At 41.4% G+C, this 17,133-nt stretch overlaps 1 protein-coding gene across 1 annotated transcript; it reads left to right on the forward strand.

Annotated features, from left to right (window-relative positions):
* Positions 1 to 5,162: 5,162 nt before the first annotated feature.
* LOC115009281 (guanine nucleotide-binding protein G(i) subunit alpha-1) lies at positions 5,163 to 15,260 on the forward strand. The gene is made up of 9 exons (XM_029433167.1): positions 5,163 to 5,655; positions 8,800 to 8,842; positions 9,849 to 9,990; positions 10,853 to 11,010; positions 11,113 to 11,241; positions 12,096 to 12,225; positions 12,338 to 12,491; positions 13,820 to 14,012; positions 14,106 to 15,260. The coding sequence occupies exons 1-8, from the start codon at positions 5,538 to 5,540 to the stop codon at positions 14,008 to 14,010; spliced, it is 1,065 nt and encodes a 354-aa protein (XP_029289027.1). The 5' UTR covers positions 5,163 to 5,537; the 3' UTR covers positions 14,011 to 14,012; positions 14,106 to 15,260.
* The last annotated feature ends 1,873 nt before the right edge of the window (positions 15,261 to 17,133 follow it).

A 17,133-nucleotide genomic window follows, 5' to 3' on the forward strand; every position in this document is an offset into this window, starting at 1 on the left:
GTGCACACCGGTAGTCACATCAGTACAAGAGGTACTTTAAAGCAGCCTACAGATGATCAACGGCAAAACTGCTCTTTTCTATCATTCATTTATTTAAAAATAAATGTCTCTGCCATATCCGGCAGTTATAGTTCTTGTAAACAAAGAGTTTTGGTTTTATGTGATGTTTGAAACTCACAGAATGAGCTGATGGATGTACAATACAAAACAAATGATTTGCAGCTATCTGTGCAGCGGTATAGATGCCTGTATAACACACACACACACACACACACATACATGTTAATAGGTCCCACTTGGAGGCGCTGATCTCTGTGGGACATACAGTAGTGAGCATCAGAGTGCTGACAAGCTGCTCTTTCGTTTCTCCATTTATCTCACACTCATGAGTCTTTTGAAAGAGTCAAAACATTTCCCGTTGCTTGGGGGTGTTGTGGCATGGTTGTGTCATGGCAACACTAATACCCACCTCTTTAACACATCCTCAATTGAAAACCTAACATTTATTATATAAAAAAAGGGTTTTGTTGTGTTTACGTGATGGCCACTCCTGCTCATGTGTTGCACATCGCACAGGAAAATCTTTCCATGTTCACTTAGAGTGGATTGGGAAAAAATATGGAGCTAGTTTGCATGATGTAGAGCCATCTGCAATGGAAATCATATGTAAAGTGAGGAGATGAATTCTGACCACATCAAAACCCTTTCCCATGCTGTTTATACATAAAACCATTATGAATATGACGGTTCACATGAGGTCAAACTAATACTGATCATTACAAGACGATTGATTTAATATTTCCAGTATTATAGTCCAATATCTTCATGTCTATGCATTATAATACAGTCAATTCTGATTAGTGTGTGGCCCTTCATGCATCATGCATATCCATTGCCATCCGCTTAAACTAATCATGTACAATCACATAATTCGCAACAGTTTTCATACAGTCATGTTGTGTCAATTTCAGTTTTCAGGTGCTTTGGCCACAGAGCTCTTAAGACTAAATCACACAATCATCTGCCGGTCATTTGAATTCCTGGATGTGGTGTAGGAGAAAGCTTAACCACAGGGTGTAACCCTCATTTGTTCTTTCATCACCTGACAGAGATTGGACAGCAGGCCTTTCCCATCAGAGCAACTCTCTTTGGAACCAGTGTTGCTCAAATGATTTGTCTGGAGTTTTGGCCGTTTTATACTCCAGTCCTGAAGAGTATAAACTATATTCTTATAAATAGAATCAAAAATGAACTTTTTGAACTTGAGTTTTAACGTGACGATTTAGAATTTAAACAAAGTTATGAAATGTTCAGTAAATATCGGAAAAGAGGTGAAGAAATAAATCAAAGTCACCTGCACATCACATATACTTATTCCGTTTAAAGATGTCAGATTCTCAAATTACGGAACCTTTCAACGCTAAAATTGTCTCTGTCTGTGCAGTATGTGTCTGTGCTGCACATGCAAACATGCTACTGAGCATTGGCATCTCATGACAGAGGCTTTCAATGCAAATCAGCACGGATGAAAATACACTAATTTCTCGTACTCCTACTCATGGGTTACATACTCAGACAAAACAAACATGTGGCACCAATGTAATTGCAGCTGATTTGCTTGTCTTGTCGCCTGGTAGTCTGTACTCCAGAAATGTTTTACAATATGGCAATACAACACTGTACAACTGTAATTTGTAAAAACCTGACATAATATTAAGAAAGGGTCTACAAACGTGAACCGTACTCCTGGATAGGGGTTGGACTCTATTCTTCTCCGGAGTTGCCCAAGGTGTGAGGCGTCGGGCCGGGGTAGGGATACTCACTAGCCCCCGGCTGAGCGCCGCTACGTTGGAGTTTATCCCGGTGGACGAGAGGGTCGCCTCCCTACGCCTTCGGGTTATGGGGGGGAAAACTCTGACTGTTGTTTGTGCCTATGCCTCAAACCGCAGTTCTGAGTATTCGGCCTTCTTGGAGACCCTGAATGGAGCCCTGCAGGGGGCTCCAGTAGGGGACTCCGTAGTCTTGCTGGGAGACTTCAACGCACACGTGGGAAGCGATGGAGACACCTGGAGAGGCGTGATTGGGAGGAAGGGCCTCCCTGATCTAAACCCGAACGGTCGTTTGTTGTTGGACTTCTGTGCTAGTCATGGAATGGCCATAACAAACACCATGTTAGAACATAAGGATGCTCATAAGTGCACGTGGTACCAGAGCACCCTAGGCCAAAGGTCAATGATCGATTTCGTAATCGTATCATCTGATCTGAGGCCGCATGTTTTGGACACTCGGGTGAAGAGAGGGGCGGAGCTGTCGACTGATCACCATCTGGTGGTGAGTTGGATCAAGGGGTGGGGGAAGACTCTGGACAGACCTGGTAAACCCAAACGGGTAGTGCGGGTGAACTGGGAACGTCTGGAGGAAGCCCCTGTCCTGGGGATCTTTAACTCACACCTTCGGCGGAGCTTTTCAGCCATCCCTGTGGAGGTTGGGGGCATTGAACCTGAGTGGGCGATGTTCAAAACCTCTATTGCTGAAGCTGCGGTGATGAGCTGTTGTCTCAAGGTCTTAGGTGCCTCAAGGGGCGGTAACCCTCGAACACCGCGGTGGACCCCGGTGGTCAGGGAAGCCGTCCGACTGAAGAAGGAGTCCTTCCGGGTTATGTTATCCAGGAGGACTCCGGAAACAGTTGCAGGGTATCGAAGGACTAGAAGGGCGGCAGCTTCTGCCGTGTCAGAGGCAAAGCAGCGGGTGTGGGAGAAGTTCGGAGAAGCTATGGAGAAGGACTTTCGGTCGGCACCAAGGTGCTTCTGGAAAACCATCCGGCACCTCAGGAGGGGGAAGCGAGGAACCATCCAAGCTGTGTACAGCAAGGGTGGGACCCTGCTGACTTCAACTGAGAAGATTATCGGCCGCTGGAAGGAGCACTTTGAGGAACTCCTGAATCCGACTAACACGCCCTCTATGGTTGAGGCAGAGCTGGAAGCTGATGGGGGATCATCGTCAATTTCCCTGATGGAAGTCACTGAGGTAGTCAAACAACTCCACAGTGGCAAAGCCGCAGGGGTTGATGAGATCCGTCCAGAAATGCTGAAGGCTTTGGGTGTTGAGGGGCTGTCTTGGTTGACACGCCTCGTCAACATTGCGTGGAAGTCTGGGACAGTGCCTAGGGGGTGGCAGACCGGGGTGGTGGTTCCCCTATTTAAAAAGGGGGACCAGAGAGTGTGTGCCAACTACAGGGGTATCACACTTCTCAGCCTCCCTGGTAAAGTCTACTCCAAGGTACTGGAAAGGAGGGTTTGGCCGGTAGTCGAACCTCTGATTGAAGAGGAACAATGCGGATTCCGTCCTGGTCGTGGAACAACAGACCAACTCTTTACTCTTGCAAGGATCCTGGAGGGGGCCTGGGAGTACGCCCATCCGGTCTACATGTGTTTTGTGGATCTGGAGAAGGCGTATGACCGGGTCCCCCGGGTGATACTGTGGGAGGTGCTGCGGGAGTATGGGGTGAGGGGGTCACTTTTGAGGGCCATCCAATTCCTTTTCGCCCAAAGCGAGAGTTGTGTCCGGATACTCGGCAGTAAGTCGGACTCGTTACCCGTGAATGTTGGCCTCCGCCAGGGCTGCGCTTTATCACCAATCCTGTTCGTGATTTTCATGGATAGGATATCGAGGCGTAGTCGTGGAAGAGAGGGGTTGCAGTTCGGTGACCTGAGGATCTCATCGCTGCTCTTTGCAGATGATGTGATCCTTATGGCATCATCGGTCTGTGACCTTCAACAGTCACTGGATCGGTTCGCAGCCGAGTGTGCAGCGGTTGGGATGAGGATCAGCACCTCCAAATCTGAGGCCATGGCTCTCAGCAGGAAACCGGTGGATTGCCTACTCCCGGTAGGGAATGAGCCATTACCCCAAGTGAAGGAGTTCAAGTACCTCGGGGTCTTGTTCGCGAGTGAGGGGACAATGGAGCGAGAGATTGGCCGGAGAATCGGAGCAGAGGGGGCGGTATTACAGTCACTTTACCGCACCGTTGTGACGAAAAGAGAGCTGAGCCAGAAGGCAAAGCTCTCAATATACTGGTCGATCTTCGTTCCTACCCTCACCTATGGTCATGAAGGCTGGGTCATGACCGAAAGAACGAGATCACGGGTACAAGCGGCCGAAATGGGTTTTCTCAGACGGGTGGCTGGCGTCTCCCATAGAGATAGGGTGAGAAGCTCAGCCATCTGTGAGAGACTCGGAGTAGAGCCGCTGCTCCTTTACGTTGAAAGGAGCCAGTTGAGGTGGTTCGGGCATCTAGTAAGGATGCCACCTGGGCGCCTCCCTAGGGAGGTGTTCAAGGCACGTCCAGCTGGGAGGAGACCCCGGGGAAGACCCAGGACTCGGTGGAGAGATTATATCTCCTCACTGGCCTGGGAACGCCTCAGGATTCCCCAGTCGGAGCTGGAGGATGTGGCCCGGAGAAGGGAAGATTGGGGTTCCTTACTGGAGCTGCTGCCCCCGCGACCCAATCCCGGATAAGCGGTGGACGATGGATGGATGGTCTACAAACGACAGACATGCATGGAAGCCCACCAGAGAAAGAAAAGATGAAAAGGTTAGGCAGGGTAAAAATAACGATACCTGTGGTAAGCCAAAATTATGACATATTTTGTCAATATTTTTTAAGCAAAGGTTATGAGATAGTCACATATAAATTCAAGATTTTGATTCATAATTCAAAATATTTTTTACTAATTAAATAAAGAATGTGCGTCATGAGACTAAAAGTGAAAATGATGATGAGATGGCCTACTAAATCATTGCATTTCAAACAACTCAAATGTTTCATACATATTTGTTGAAGCCCTTCTCCACGAGTAAAAGATAAAATAGGATGAAAACTATATAACTTATAATAGCAAACGTTCTCGACATATTGACTTTATTTTGAGATATAATCATTATTTTTGATAAAGTTACTCATTATAATGACTTATAGGATCTTTTTTTCCATCACATTAACAGAAATGGGCTTCAATACATTGACCATGACCATAACTTTTCATGCGTTTCTTTAGTGTTTTCTTAAAGTAAATGTTCTCCACAGTAATCACAGCAGACTAAAACAAATAAGAAGCTTAAAAATGTAAAAGAAGCTTGTTGCTCTGCCACGCATGCGCAGTTCACAGGTATGTGCGAAGTAGAACAGGAAGCGAACAGTTTGTAGCTGTCTGCTCCTTTTTTCTGTGAATGATACTAGCTGTAGTGCTCGACTCTTTTGAGAAGCTCAAACTACGCAAACCGAGAACCAGCTAACGTGAAAACCGCGTGTTTTGGTTAATACCTCATATTTGAGTCTTCTTTGCCGTGAAATCGGAAGCTTTGAGTGCGAGGCAAGGGCGTGTTTGAATCTCAAGTGTTGGAGAGACTCACTGCCTCCTCCCTCCTCCTCCTCACTGGATGCTAGCTCGGTAGCCTTTGCATGTCGTTACACTCGTAGTTAAAGTTGTGTTTTAGTCTGCATTTTTTTATTTATTCGGAGGTCAGGTAGAAAGAAGATGGGATGTACTCTGAGCACGGACGACAAGGCGGCGCAGGAGCGGAGCAAGATGATCGACCGGAATCTGCGTGACGACGGAGAAAAGGCTTCCCGGGAGGTGAAGCTGCTGCTGCTCGGTGAGAGAAAGATGGATGGACGGAGGGACGGGGTCTCGGTGTATTTGCTGGATAGGGACTTTCCTACTGCCCACCGCCTGCTACAACTTAAAGCCAACTGTTACATATTGAAAAATAGTGATTTATTAGCTTAGATATATAATATATCTAGCTGCGATAACGTTACAAAAACTTGACGGGGTTTACTTTGATTAAACAAACAAGTGGTGGAGTTTGAGACATTTCGGGGCTTTATATGAATGGTGGTGGTGCAGTTAGCTAAAAAGTTGGCGCTGCTACAGCTTTTATTTTACTCCTCAGCTAGTTAAATCAGCTCAGTCAATAATGTATTTATCAGTTCACCGTGTGATTTAGTTTAGTCCCCACAGCAGCCGCTACTTCCCAGCACTAAGTCAGTAAGCTAATTTAGCTAAGCAATTAGCTACTTAGCTAGGTTAGCGCATCAACGCTAGCCTGGATTAGTTAGCTCATAGAAAGCTAACCCTTAAACGATGTCTGAGGTGTTATCTTGTCAACCGCCCTTCCAAAAATGTTTGTAATGTTGTGGTTGGTGTAACAGATGGACTTCATTATTATACAATGTATATTACAGAAGCTAGCCATCTTCCTGTTTCGCAGCCACTCATCACACACAGTAACGTTACTTTAGGCCTGTTGACTCTGATGCTGCACTCTCACGAACTGGAAGACACCAGCTCGTCTTTTGACTGATTTATTATAAATATCCGCCTATAAGACGTAAAAGTTGGTGTTTATGGGAATATCAAATAATGTAGTGGTGGGTTTAGAGGTCATGCCAGCAATGCTGCTCAACTAGTCTAAATGTTTCTGTTAACTTCAGACCTGGAAAAATGTTTCATATTTGCGGTTTCTGAAGAGTTGTATTAATCATAACCTTTTATTAATCATTTAATGATATCTTGTGTATGACTAATGGTGATTTCATACTCCTATTTTATCCTAAATTAGGTTGGCTGATAGGGTGTCTGAGGTAAAAACATTAGTGTAGTCATTTGAATATGCTGGCCAGTCAGACAGGGACTTGCACTCATTTCAGCTGGAACAGGCAAATATATATTATTATATATATATATATATATATATATATATATATATATATATATATATATATATAATATAATAAATATAAATAAAAGAATAATCCTTTCAATAAACTGTAATGCAGCAACAATAAGAAAATTAATAATTCTACAGATTATCACATCCCTATATGAGTATTATATCTCAGTTTAATCTGGAGTTGTTTCAAGTAAAACAGCCACACCGTCTCTAAATGAAGCTTATGAGACTGCTGCAGACAGGAAAGGACGGGAAAAAGGTTGCATAGCAACCTATGCAGCCTGGTTGACGGCAATAAGCATCTGTGGCAACTATATACACACACAACAGAGTGCATGCTAACTGGATGTCTTTCTGGACCGTGCCGTCTACAAGCTGTTTTAAAAATGCAACAGTATTCTGCATCTTTTTAGTTGATCTCTGCCCAGACTGGTCCGTGTGTCATCACATGTCTGTTTTCAGAAGTGTGATTTCACCACAATCAGTCACTGTAGAATGCTCAGCCGCAGCAGTCGGTTCTTGTATGGTTGTGCGTCATTTGAGATGCACCTGAATTTTCATGGTTGTGTTTTTTTCCCCTGTCACAGTTCCCATCAAGCACCTGCATGAGATGTCAGGATTGGTTTGTGGATTTGTTGTCTGATGGGGCAATTTCCATTTAACACATATTTATTTCACATTTGTTGGATGTCTTTTACCAGGTTTTTTTTTTTGCAGTAATCTTGTAATGACATGCTCTTGAGACGAGTGCTTTTAGCGAGAGGACTACCTCAGAAGTGGTTTGATGCGCACTGCACACATACAAATGCAAATCATAAAGATTGATCTTTGTTTGTGTGTAGCGGCATTTCCATGTACAGAAGCAGCCCAGAGGAGAGGCACGCTGTTTATTGTTCACTGGGGAGCTATCTGCATCTCATGTGGCCGGAGGGGAATGTGTGTTCCCTGGTCCAATGTAGCCCAATAAAAAATCTTAGCTCTACAACAAACAATTTTACTTCCATTCTGCCATGATTTCCATCCATTAAGCCCTTTTTAATATTAGCAGCTCATTGAGGTATGAGTGTTTGAAAATGAAATGTAAGTTTGTTATGATGTTTGCCGTAATATTAATTCTGTGTATGCGGTGCGTGGGTGTCATATGGGACCATGAACTGGTGAACAGTTCTCACCGGGGCGCTGCGAGTCCCTGCAGAGGTAAGGTAATTAAAATGTTGTGTGCTTAGCTGAAAACACACTTGTATCTCAGAGGGAGCTGTATGGACCAAACACTTCTTTGGCTTATTCCAATGGATCACGGATATGCACCATTGTTCTGGTTCTTGTATTTCTTAACTTTTAACTTTCTAAGGCTGTGCTGATGTAATTCTTAAGTAGTGTTACCATCACTAAAAATCATATGGTCAATACGAGATGCATCTGATGGCTCTCAGGCAAGCAGAGTCGGATGCAGCATGAGTTTCTAACTCGGTGTTGTTTAAACTGTATAATCTCATTGACGGAGGATCCAGTTGATTAATCCAATTACACTGTGACCTGGCTCAACTGGGTTTACACACCTCTTCAGTGCATTATGTGACAGTGTCTGATGTGTTGCAGGTTAAACTTGTGTATTTGAGAGTGATTTGTCTTTTTGTTTTGAGTGGGATTAAGATGCTATTTAATACCATTAATTTAGCATATGATTGAATTGTTTTGATTTTAGGGCTGCACCGTTACTCAAAAATATTGATTGCTAGGAGTGGGAATCTCTCCATATTTCATGATTTGGTTTTGATTCTTGCTATCATGATTTGATTCAAAATAGATTCTCGATTCAGTACCTAGGGGTGATAATGCAAATTTTTTATTCATAGGGTTTTGAATAGATTCAGAATCTAAGAAGATAATAATCTCGAGTTGTATTGCTTGTTGTATTTAGTTAAGTATGGACATGTTTGTGCATAAATGACTGACATGTAAGGTATTGACTACGGACACAAATTCAAACCAGAATAATCCCTTCCATCATGTAACTGTAGGCACTAAAATGACATTGTCTGTGCCCTCTGTTCTCTGTTTCAGGTGCTGGAGAGTCTGGGAAAAGTACGATTGTTAAACAGATGAAGTAAGTGTGTCGGGTCAACATCAAACATTGAACACCACACCAATAATAGCTGAGGAGAGACTTCAGATCATTGGTCCAAAATATACTGGAGCACACGGATTAAAGGCAAAAAGCGTAGTTTAAAGACTAACATTTCGATGCCAGGTACGCCAGAGTCACTTTTTTTGCCTTTTTAATTTGTGAGCTCCAGTATTATTTGGACCAAATATCTGAAGTTTCTCCTCCTACTACTCTAAGAGCATCGGACTGGCCTGCAATTCCTTGTGAGGCAAATGAAGCCCATTTAACCTCTTCCTTCTTTACATACACCAATCATGGCTGTTGTTTGTTCTGAAAGTTATCTAAAGCCCACAGCAGTGGCGCAGTATTTCACTCTATAGTGAGCAGTACATTGAGATACCGGACACCTTATCATCATCTTAACTTGCAAGGTTATATACATTTTAATTTAGTATTAACTGTATTTTTTTATAATCTTTTATAGAATGTTTTAGAATTGTCACACAAATATCAGTAAGTATTTAATGTATAGTGGGTACTGAATAGGGCATATTCTTCCATATAGTTTATACCATAAGCGTCCATGTTAGATCAATAAAAGTTAAATAAGTAGATCATTTTACTCTAACTTGGTATAATTATAAACAAATTGTTTAAACATGATTCAAACACTTAAAATAACTTAACAATCAAATATCATGAACAATTTATTTTCATTCCATGTTACTATGTAAATGTCGATACATTTATAATGCATGTGTTAAGATGTAGATGTGTTAGGCAATGTCAGCACAATATTTCTGTTACTTGATTTTTCATGTTATTTCTCCATAATGAATGCAAAAGGATAAAACGATAACAAGTTGGTCACAAACCAAACACAAGACATAATCTGCTGATCTCAGCCAATAACTGCCAGTCGATCATAATAATCTATTTTCTGAACAAATTAATTAAAAAAAGCTACATGGAGAAACATTGCTAATGCCCTCTCTTTGTGTGCCAGGATCATCCATGAAGCGGGCTACTCAGAGGAGGAGTGTAAGCAGTACAAGGCCGTCGTCTACAGCAACACCATCCAGTCAATTATTGCCATCATCAGAGCTATGGGACGTCTCAAGATCGACTTTGCTGATCCAGCCAGAGCGGTAAGTGGAGGGAACATTTCCATTGTTGTCTGGACATAACGGGTTGTATTTCTGTGCAAAACTATAGCTCATGTCCTATGAGGGCAACAACAGGACATTTTGAAATACTTATTGGACTGAAGAGCGGCCTGTCAACAAGAATGGGCTTCATAGTAAAAATGAGCAACGTTTATTTTTTCCTTGATTTTTGAAGACTTTTTGCTCAATGCTTTGGTGTTTTGTATAAGTCAAGAATATTATCACCACATGCTGCGCCTGCAAATAAATACAGCGCAGACTTCTGGGTGTTCTATTTCTTCTTTTTGCTGAACAGACCCCTGTTTTCATTTTGTACATTTGTTTTTTTTCCCCTGGCAATACAAAAGGCTTAGTCATTGCTTCAGCGTGACTGGCCTGGCTCTGTCATCGTGACTAATTTTACACCCAAAGCTTTACTTTCTTGATTTTCTGCTCTTACGAATATGATATTTTGACCACTGACCTGCTTAAGACGCTATTTAGCTTTTGAAATATTATTTTATGCAAGTTTCATGATTAAAAGGACTGGAACAGACAACTAATCTGTCATTTCTAGTTCCTCACTTCCAAACGGGCGTGTTTGTCAGTGGCAGAGAGCTCTTCCTGTGATTTGATGATAAATGACTGCCTCTTATTTATTCCAAATTCATTCCATTACGATTAATAAAGTATCAAACCAAATCTAATGTAATTGATGATGCAACAAATGTACAAAACAATGCACCTAAATCTTTGTTTCTTTTGACATTAAATGCACTGTAAACACTTTCCTAGCAAAGCTGTGTTGCATTTATATGAAGACATTGTGGGTTATGACTTTAATTGGAGGGCTTTGTTTCGTTAGGATGATGCACGGCAGCTGTTCGTCCTGGCGGGTTCAGCAGAAGAGGGCTTCATGACAGGCGAACTAGCTGGGGTCATCCAGCGGCTGTGGAAGGACGGAGGCGTTCAGGCCTGCTTCAGCCGCTCCCGAGAGTACCAGCTCAACGACTCTGCAGCATAGTGAGTTGCCTGCACTGACACACATACCAGATTTAGTGTGGGAGCTCTGCAAACATCCGTCTCATTTTTAAATCTTTCTATCGCTCTTTTCTCCTCCCAAAGCTACCTGAATGATTTGGACAGGATATCCCACGGTGCCTATGTGCCCACCCAACAGGATGTGCTGCGGACCAGAGTCAAGACTACTGGTATTGTCGAAACACACTTCACTTTCAAGGACCTGCACTTCAAGTGAGTACAACCTCCACAGTTTGTCCAGTCACAACTGTAATCACATGATGACTAGTGGTGCTCTCTCCTAGTCTGATTCCTGATCTCTGAATCGCCGAACACACACCTCAGACGTGTTCAGTGATTCAAAAAGGTCTGGTGGTGTTCTCATGGACGGCTGTTTCCATAAATTACAGAATCATTTAATCAATCAGTTTAGTAAGCAGGATTAAAAATGAGGACTTAATTTTCCTGCAAAGCTAAATCGCTACAGTCATGAAAAATGATATCAGAATAATGTTGAGATGGAAACAGCTGTTTTTAATAAAAATCAACTTTTTATCAGTTTGAAAACTCCCAGCACCATCACAGCCTCCGTGTGGACAGATATGTTGCTTGCTACTGATTGGTTAGGGCAAAACAAAATAGATATCCCCCATACAGAAATCAACAGACATTGAACATTGAAGGCAAAATGTTACTCGAGTCAGATTATCAGGTTGGTTCTTATTTATATGTTTATATGTCAGGTCAATGGACGAGGAGCACATGCTTTATCATTTCTACCATATATTTCAGCGACTTATGGCTCTTTTCATTGTACAATTCAAAACCTTATCTTGTCATTTTATTTGCAGGAAAAAAGCAATCTCGCATTTTGAATCAAATGAAGATCATAGAGCTGACGCATTATTGCCATAAGGTGGTCTACAATTCAGTAGCGCGACAGTAGAAGTGGTAATAATACACCATGGGTAAACGGGAATATGAGATTATCATCAATGAAGAGTCGAAGTTGAGCAGCATCTTCATGAGTAAAACATTTGTTTGTGAGATATTTTATTTAACAGTGTGTGTCTGTGATCTTTCTGCAGGATGTTTGATGTCGGCGGACAGAGATCAGAGAGGAAGAAGTGGATCCATTGTTTTGAGGGAGTCACCGCCATCATCTTCTGCGTGGCTCTGAGTGACTATGACCTGGTGCTGGCTGAGGACGAGGAGATGGTAAGACCCCTCTCACCTCTACGCACCCTGATACATTTTTTGTCCTTTTATTTAAAATTCAGTTTGTACAGCTTGTCTGGTTGGTTACCATTGTGCGTCTCTTCTCATTCAGAATCGAATGCATGAGAGCATGAAGCTGTTCGACTCCATCTGCAACAACAAATGGTTCACAGACACGTCCATCATCCTCTTCCTCAACAAGAAAGACCTGTTTGAGGAAAAGATCAAAAAGAGCCCTCTCACAATCTGCTACCCAGAATATGCAGGTGAGAGAGAAACACGCATACAGAAACACTCGTACGCAGACCAGGTGTGTTGTACATACAAATACTGTACTTGGTATGTTAGTGTCGCACATAAACCATTAAGTCCAGCCAAGTATATTTAACTGTTCTAATTGACAGCATAGAGCTTATTAACAAGGCTGTGTGTATGACTAAATACATTTTTATAATTTAATACCTGCAAACTCAAGACCTTGAAAGGTTTTAGGAATGAAATACGGTCATTTAAATCATAAGTTATGTTTTAAAGCCCCCATTGGGTTTGACTCGGAGAGCCTAACAATGAATAAGTTGACTATCTCTATTTTCTTTTTCTTTTTTTACAATCTTATGCCATCATAATGATTTCATGATGCTGTAAACGCATAAAATTCTGCACATAGGGCTTTTAAAACTGTTTGCTTTTTAGACTTTGAACTGAGGTCTAGAAACTTTCTTACATACACTTATCCATTTTTTAAACACTTGGTCTGTCGGACCCTTGTTGCCTCTCAAAGGTGTGGCCGTCTCTACAGATGACAAAGATATTTCTTTATTCTCCTCTCTGCTCGGCTCTTGAACTGTGTGGGCTGCTTTATGTTTATAACAATGTGTCCTTGTCCTGTTTATCGATGATTATTGATACTCAGATTTCACAGATGTGTCCATATCAACAAAAAAACATTGTTGCTTTTATGACCTTAATGGACAAAAATTACAAAGTGCCATAAAATCTGTATTCATTTTATTTTCAACGTTTAACCGTCAGTCCAGATCATAAATACCAAATATACATTTTCAAACTTTCAACCCTCACAACCTGGGATATGTTGAGGCTTAGCAACAGCATTGATTTTGATGCATTGCATTAAATGCATAACACAGGAGCAGTGCTCTGAGTGGAAACCAGGAAGATATCATGCATTTGCGTCATTATGCCAAACATGAGAAAATGGCTCAATCTAGTGGAAAATAGTTCAAACTACAGTTTTGAAGTCAGAGCTTTGGATTGAAAGCCTACTGGGATAAAATGCATGTTTTCATGCTACAATGGTCGTTGGATCACATTGTGGTTTCATTGTGGACATGTTTGTCCTTAAGGGTCTGAGTGTTCCAAATTTTGAGGAGAAACCTCACACCCATGCCAACATGTACCGCCATATGCATTAACACAACCAAATTGAAAAAGTAAATTAAAAAAGCTAAGAATATATATAAATAGGTTTTATTTTATTTGTCAATTTTACAATGAAAAGTCTCAAATTTGACTTGATGAAACTCAGTTGTGACTCTTTTTCTCTCCTAATTGTCTTCTTCTGCCCGTCCTTCAGGCTCCAACACCTACGAGGAGGCAGCCGCTTACATCCAGTGTCAGTTTGAGGACCTGAACAAGAGAAAGGACACCAAGGAGATCTACACCCACTTCACCTGTGCCACCGACACCAAGAACGTGCAGTTTGTGTTCGATGCCGTCACTGACGTCATCATCAAGAACAACCTGAAGGACTGTGGCCTTTTCTAAAGGTAACGCTTGCAGCTTCAAGGACGAGCTGGACGGAGAGTCAGTTGTGTTCTGTCACATTTTTCATTCGTCTCTCTTTTCTTCTTTCTGTTCAGGCGTTCTGGTGGCCGACTTACCGAGTGACTTTATTCAAGGGGACTCTGACTGGAGGGACTTCATGGACCCTGCTGAGACTGTCACTTTTAACCTCTTATTAACTTATGTTCATCTCTAAAAGTTTTAAAGACGGTGTGTAGAAAACATTTTGTGTAAAATATTTGTATAACTGTCTATGGCCGGGGACTTTTCACAGTTTTTAAATGTGCTCGTTTTACCTTATCATTATTTTAAATTTTTATATAAAAAGGGGGGCCTTGACATTTTTTTTTGTCCATGAATGAACACTTTTTGTCTTTTCTTTGTAGGTCCTTGTGCCTTGCATGCCTTAGTTGCAGTGTTTTCATTTTGTTGATCTAGATGTTAGGTTTATGTAGTTGTTGCCATTGAACTCTTACCAAGCAGCCCCTCCACCCCTGAGTCAATATTATCTATTTTCTTTTCTGATTATTTCATTGTCGCATCATTTTTTGCCTCCTTGGACAAACCAAGCAAGACCAAGTCACTCTGTAGACCAATTCACTCTGACTCTGACATACTGTGAGAGCTGTGTGCAAACCTTTTCGGATGTGTGGTTTGCATGTGCGCTGCGAGTGGGAGCTTTGTTTTGATTGAGGCCAAAAGCCAGCGTGAGTGATTGTCTGTCTGTCTGTCTGTGTGTGTGTGTGTGAGTGTGAGTGTGAGAGAGAGAGTGTGAGTGTGAGAGAGAGAGTGTGAGTGTGAGAGAGGGAGAATGTGTGCACAATATAAAACAAAGGGACTTTATTCCTCTATTTGTCATCCTCTTTCAAAGTTGTATTTTTCTAAGCGACCAAAAAGAAGCTACTCTGTAATTAACGACTGCACGTTGATGGTGCGCCGCTACAAACTAACATTCCTGATTGAATCATGAAGCAAAGAGAAGCTTTGAAAAGAGGATGCCAAAGGCCGCCTTGTAGCAGACAGTAGGACCATATGTAGATCTGTGTTCAGTGCGTAGACAGACGGAGACGTGGCTGGGTGCACTGTTCTTGATCATGATGTGTGATGGTTTCAAGTTACATATCCCCCTTAGACCTGTTTCCATTGGATGGGCACATTAGTGGACTAATCTCCATGATTTTGCTAATAAAAGAGCTGCTATGGTAAAACCAAGGCAACTTATGCAACAAACACTTATTTCTCCTGTCCTTTTTTTGTGTGTTTGTAAATGTGTGTGAATGGTGGGGCAACATTTAACGTTCATAACCAACAACACGAAAGTAACAAGGATGTAGAGCTCAAACGATGTTAAGCTTGTGTCGATCAATTAAATGCCTATTTTTTCATAATCAATGAACATTGAACATACAAAAAATGCCACTTCACATTCACTGGCTCCAGCCTCTCGTTTTCTTTTGATGGACTAAACAATTATAAGATCAATTAATTGTCAGGTTAATCGATAAGTTGTAGTCCTACAACAAAGTAACTTCCTCTTAAATCACTCGTAGAAACTGCTTATAGACAGATTAAAATTATTAATATAAAGTTACATTTGTTAAAAACGTGCTTTTGTTTTGACATTGATTCAGTTTCAGAGACGCTAACTTACCCAGTTTGGATGCAGAAGTACAGAAAGCAGCTTCACTTGAGGCTTTTCTCTTTCTGGTGCAGTGAGCAGCAGAAAGTCATCGGGATCAAGTTTATGAATAAATCTATAGACAAGTAGAACTAATCCTAAAGGTCCCCTCTAGACATGTTTAAAGACCTAAAAAAAATACTCTGCTCTAATTTAATTTTATGTTTTATTTGGACAAATAAATTCAATAATCTACTTTCAAATTCCTAAAGGAAAAGATACTTAATGCAAAGTCCAAAATCTACGAATAAGCAATTTATTTCACCCCCAAAGGTTCAACTGCTGGTCACAATATGTTTCCGACTTCACTGAAAAGTGCATTTGTTTGTGTATGTTTGCCTGAAAGTTTCAAATCACTAGTTATGATCTCAGATTTAAGGTGAACACAGAGAAATGTTCCTCCTTCAGCTGATTAATGTGAAAACAGCTTTCTATTCTAAAACTGCACATAAAATACAGTGCATGTTCAACATATTTTTTTAGTTGAAAGAGACTTTAATATTTATCCTCAAACGAACTAAAACACAGTGCAGGATGTTTAACAGTAAATAGTTCCCTCTAGCGGTCACATTGTGTAACTGCATGTTATGAGGAAGCCTGATGGCTGCTAGATGGTCATAAAGGAGACAGATGAGTAAAATCTAATTACCAGTTTTAATATAATTAACACAGATTGTTCCTGACTAAGATGTATTGGTCTTTTCTATGAAATCTCATTGGAAACGCCCCAAGATTTGGAGGACTAATTAATCCTGAACTAGAATGAGAGAAGGTTTTCTTCCAAGCTGTGGCGATTTAAAGCAAGAACTGTGGCTCAGAATCCTTTCCAGTATTCATGAGCCGATCAACCGTTAAAGGACTTAGTTTAGAGATAGTGATAGGATTATCAGATCAACTGTCCTATTCCAGTAAAGCAAATTGTAATATATATATTTCCTAAACACACCAAGATTGTGACAACTCGCATCCTACAAATGGGTCACAGCAGTGTCAAGTCAGACTGCTGTCTCGCAGACTTAGCTAAGCTATCACTGCTCAAGCACAATGATTGGGCATTGGCTGAGAGGACACTATTTTTCGGAGGCATTGTGTGATTTAAAACCTAACTTTAGAGTCATTTAACTAATCCCTAAAGCCCTTCCAGGGAGATCAAAGAGTGTGCATATGAAGCTTCTTCAAAACCAAGGTGTAGTTGAGGAAAGAGAAGAGGAGGATGATGTCAATGAGTGTGATCAAACAGCACATGGTGGCAGACTGCAGCTGGCAGGGGAGTCAACGTAAAAGGAATCAAATCCAAAACATATATCTTGTCTAAAGAAGCTCTTTGAAAACTGTGTAACCCGAATCAGCTCATTTATTTGATCTGAAGATTATTAGACTCCATATTCAACACTTAAAAGGGTTAACATCTGAGACCAGACTAGAAG

The sequence above is a fragment of the Cottoperca gobio genome, chromosome 6 (genome assembly GCF_900634415.1).
Source record: "Cottoperca gobio chromosome 6, fCotGob3.1, whole genome shotgun sequence".
Taxonomy (NCBI): Eukaryota; Metazoa; Chordata; class Actinopteri; order Perciformes; family Bovichtidae; genus Cottoperca; species Cottoperca gobio.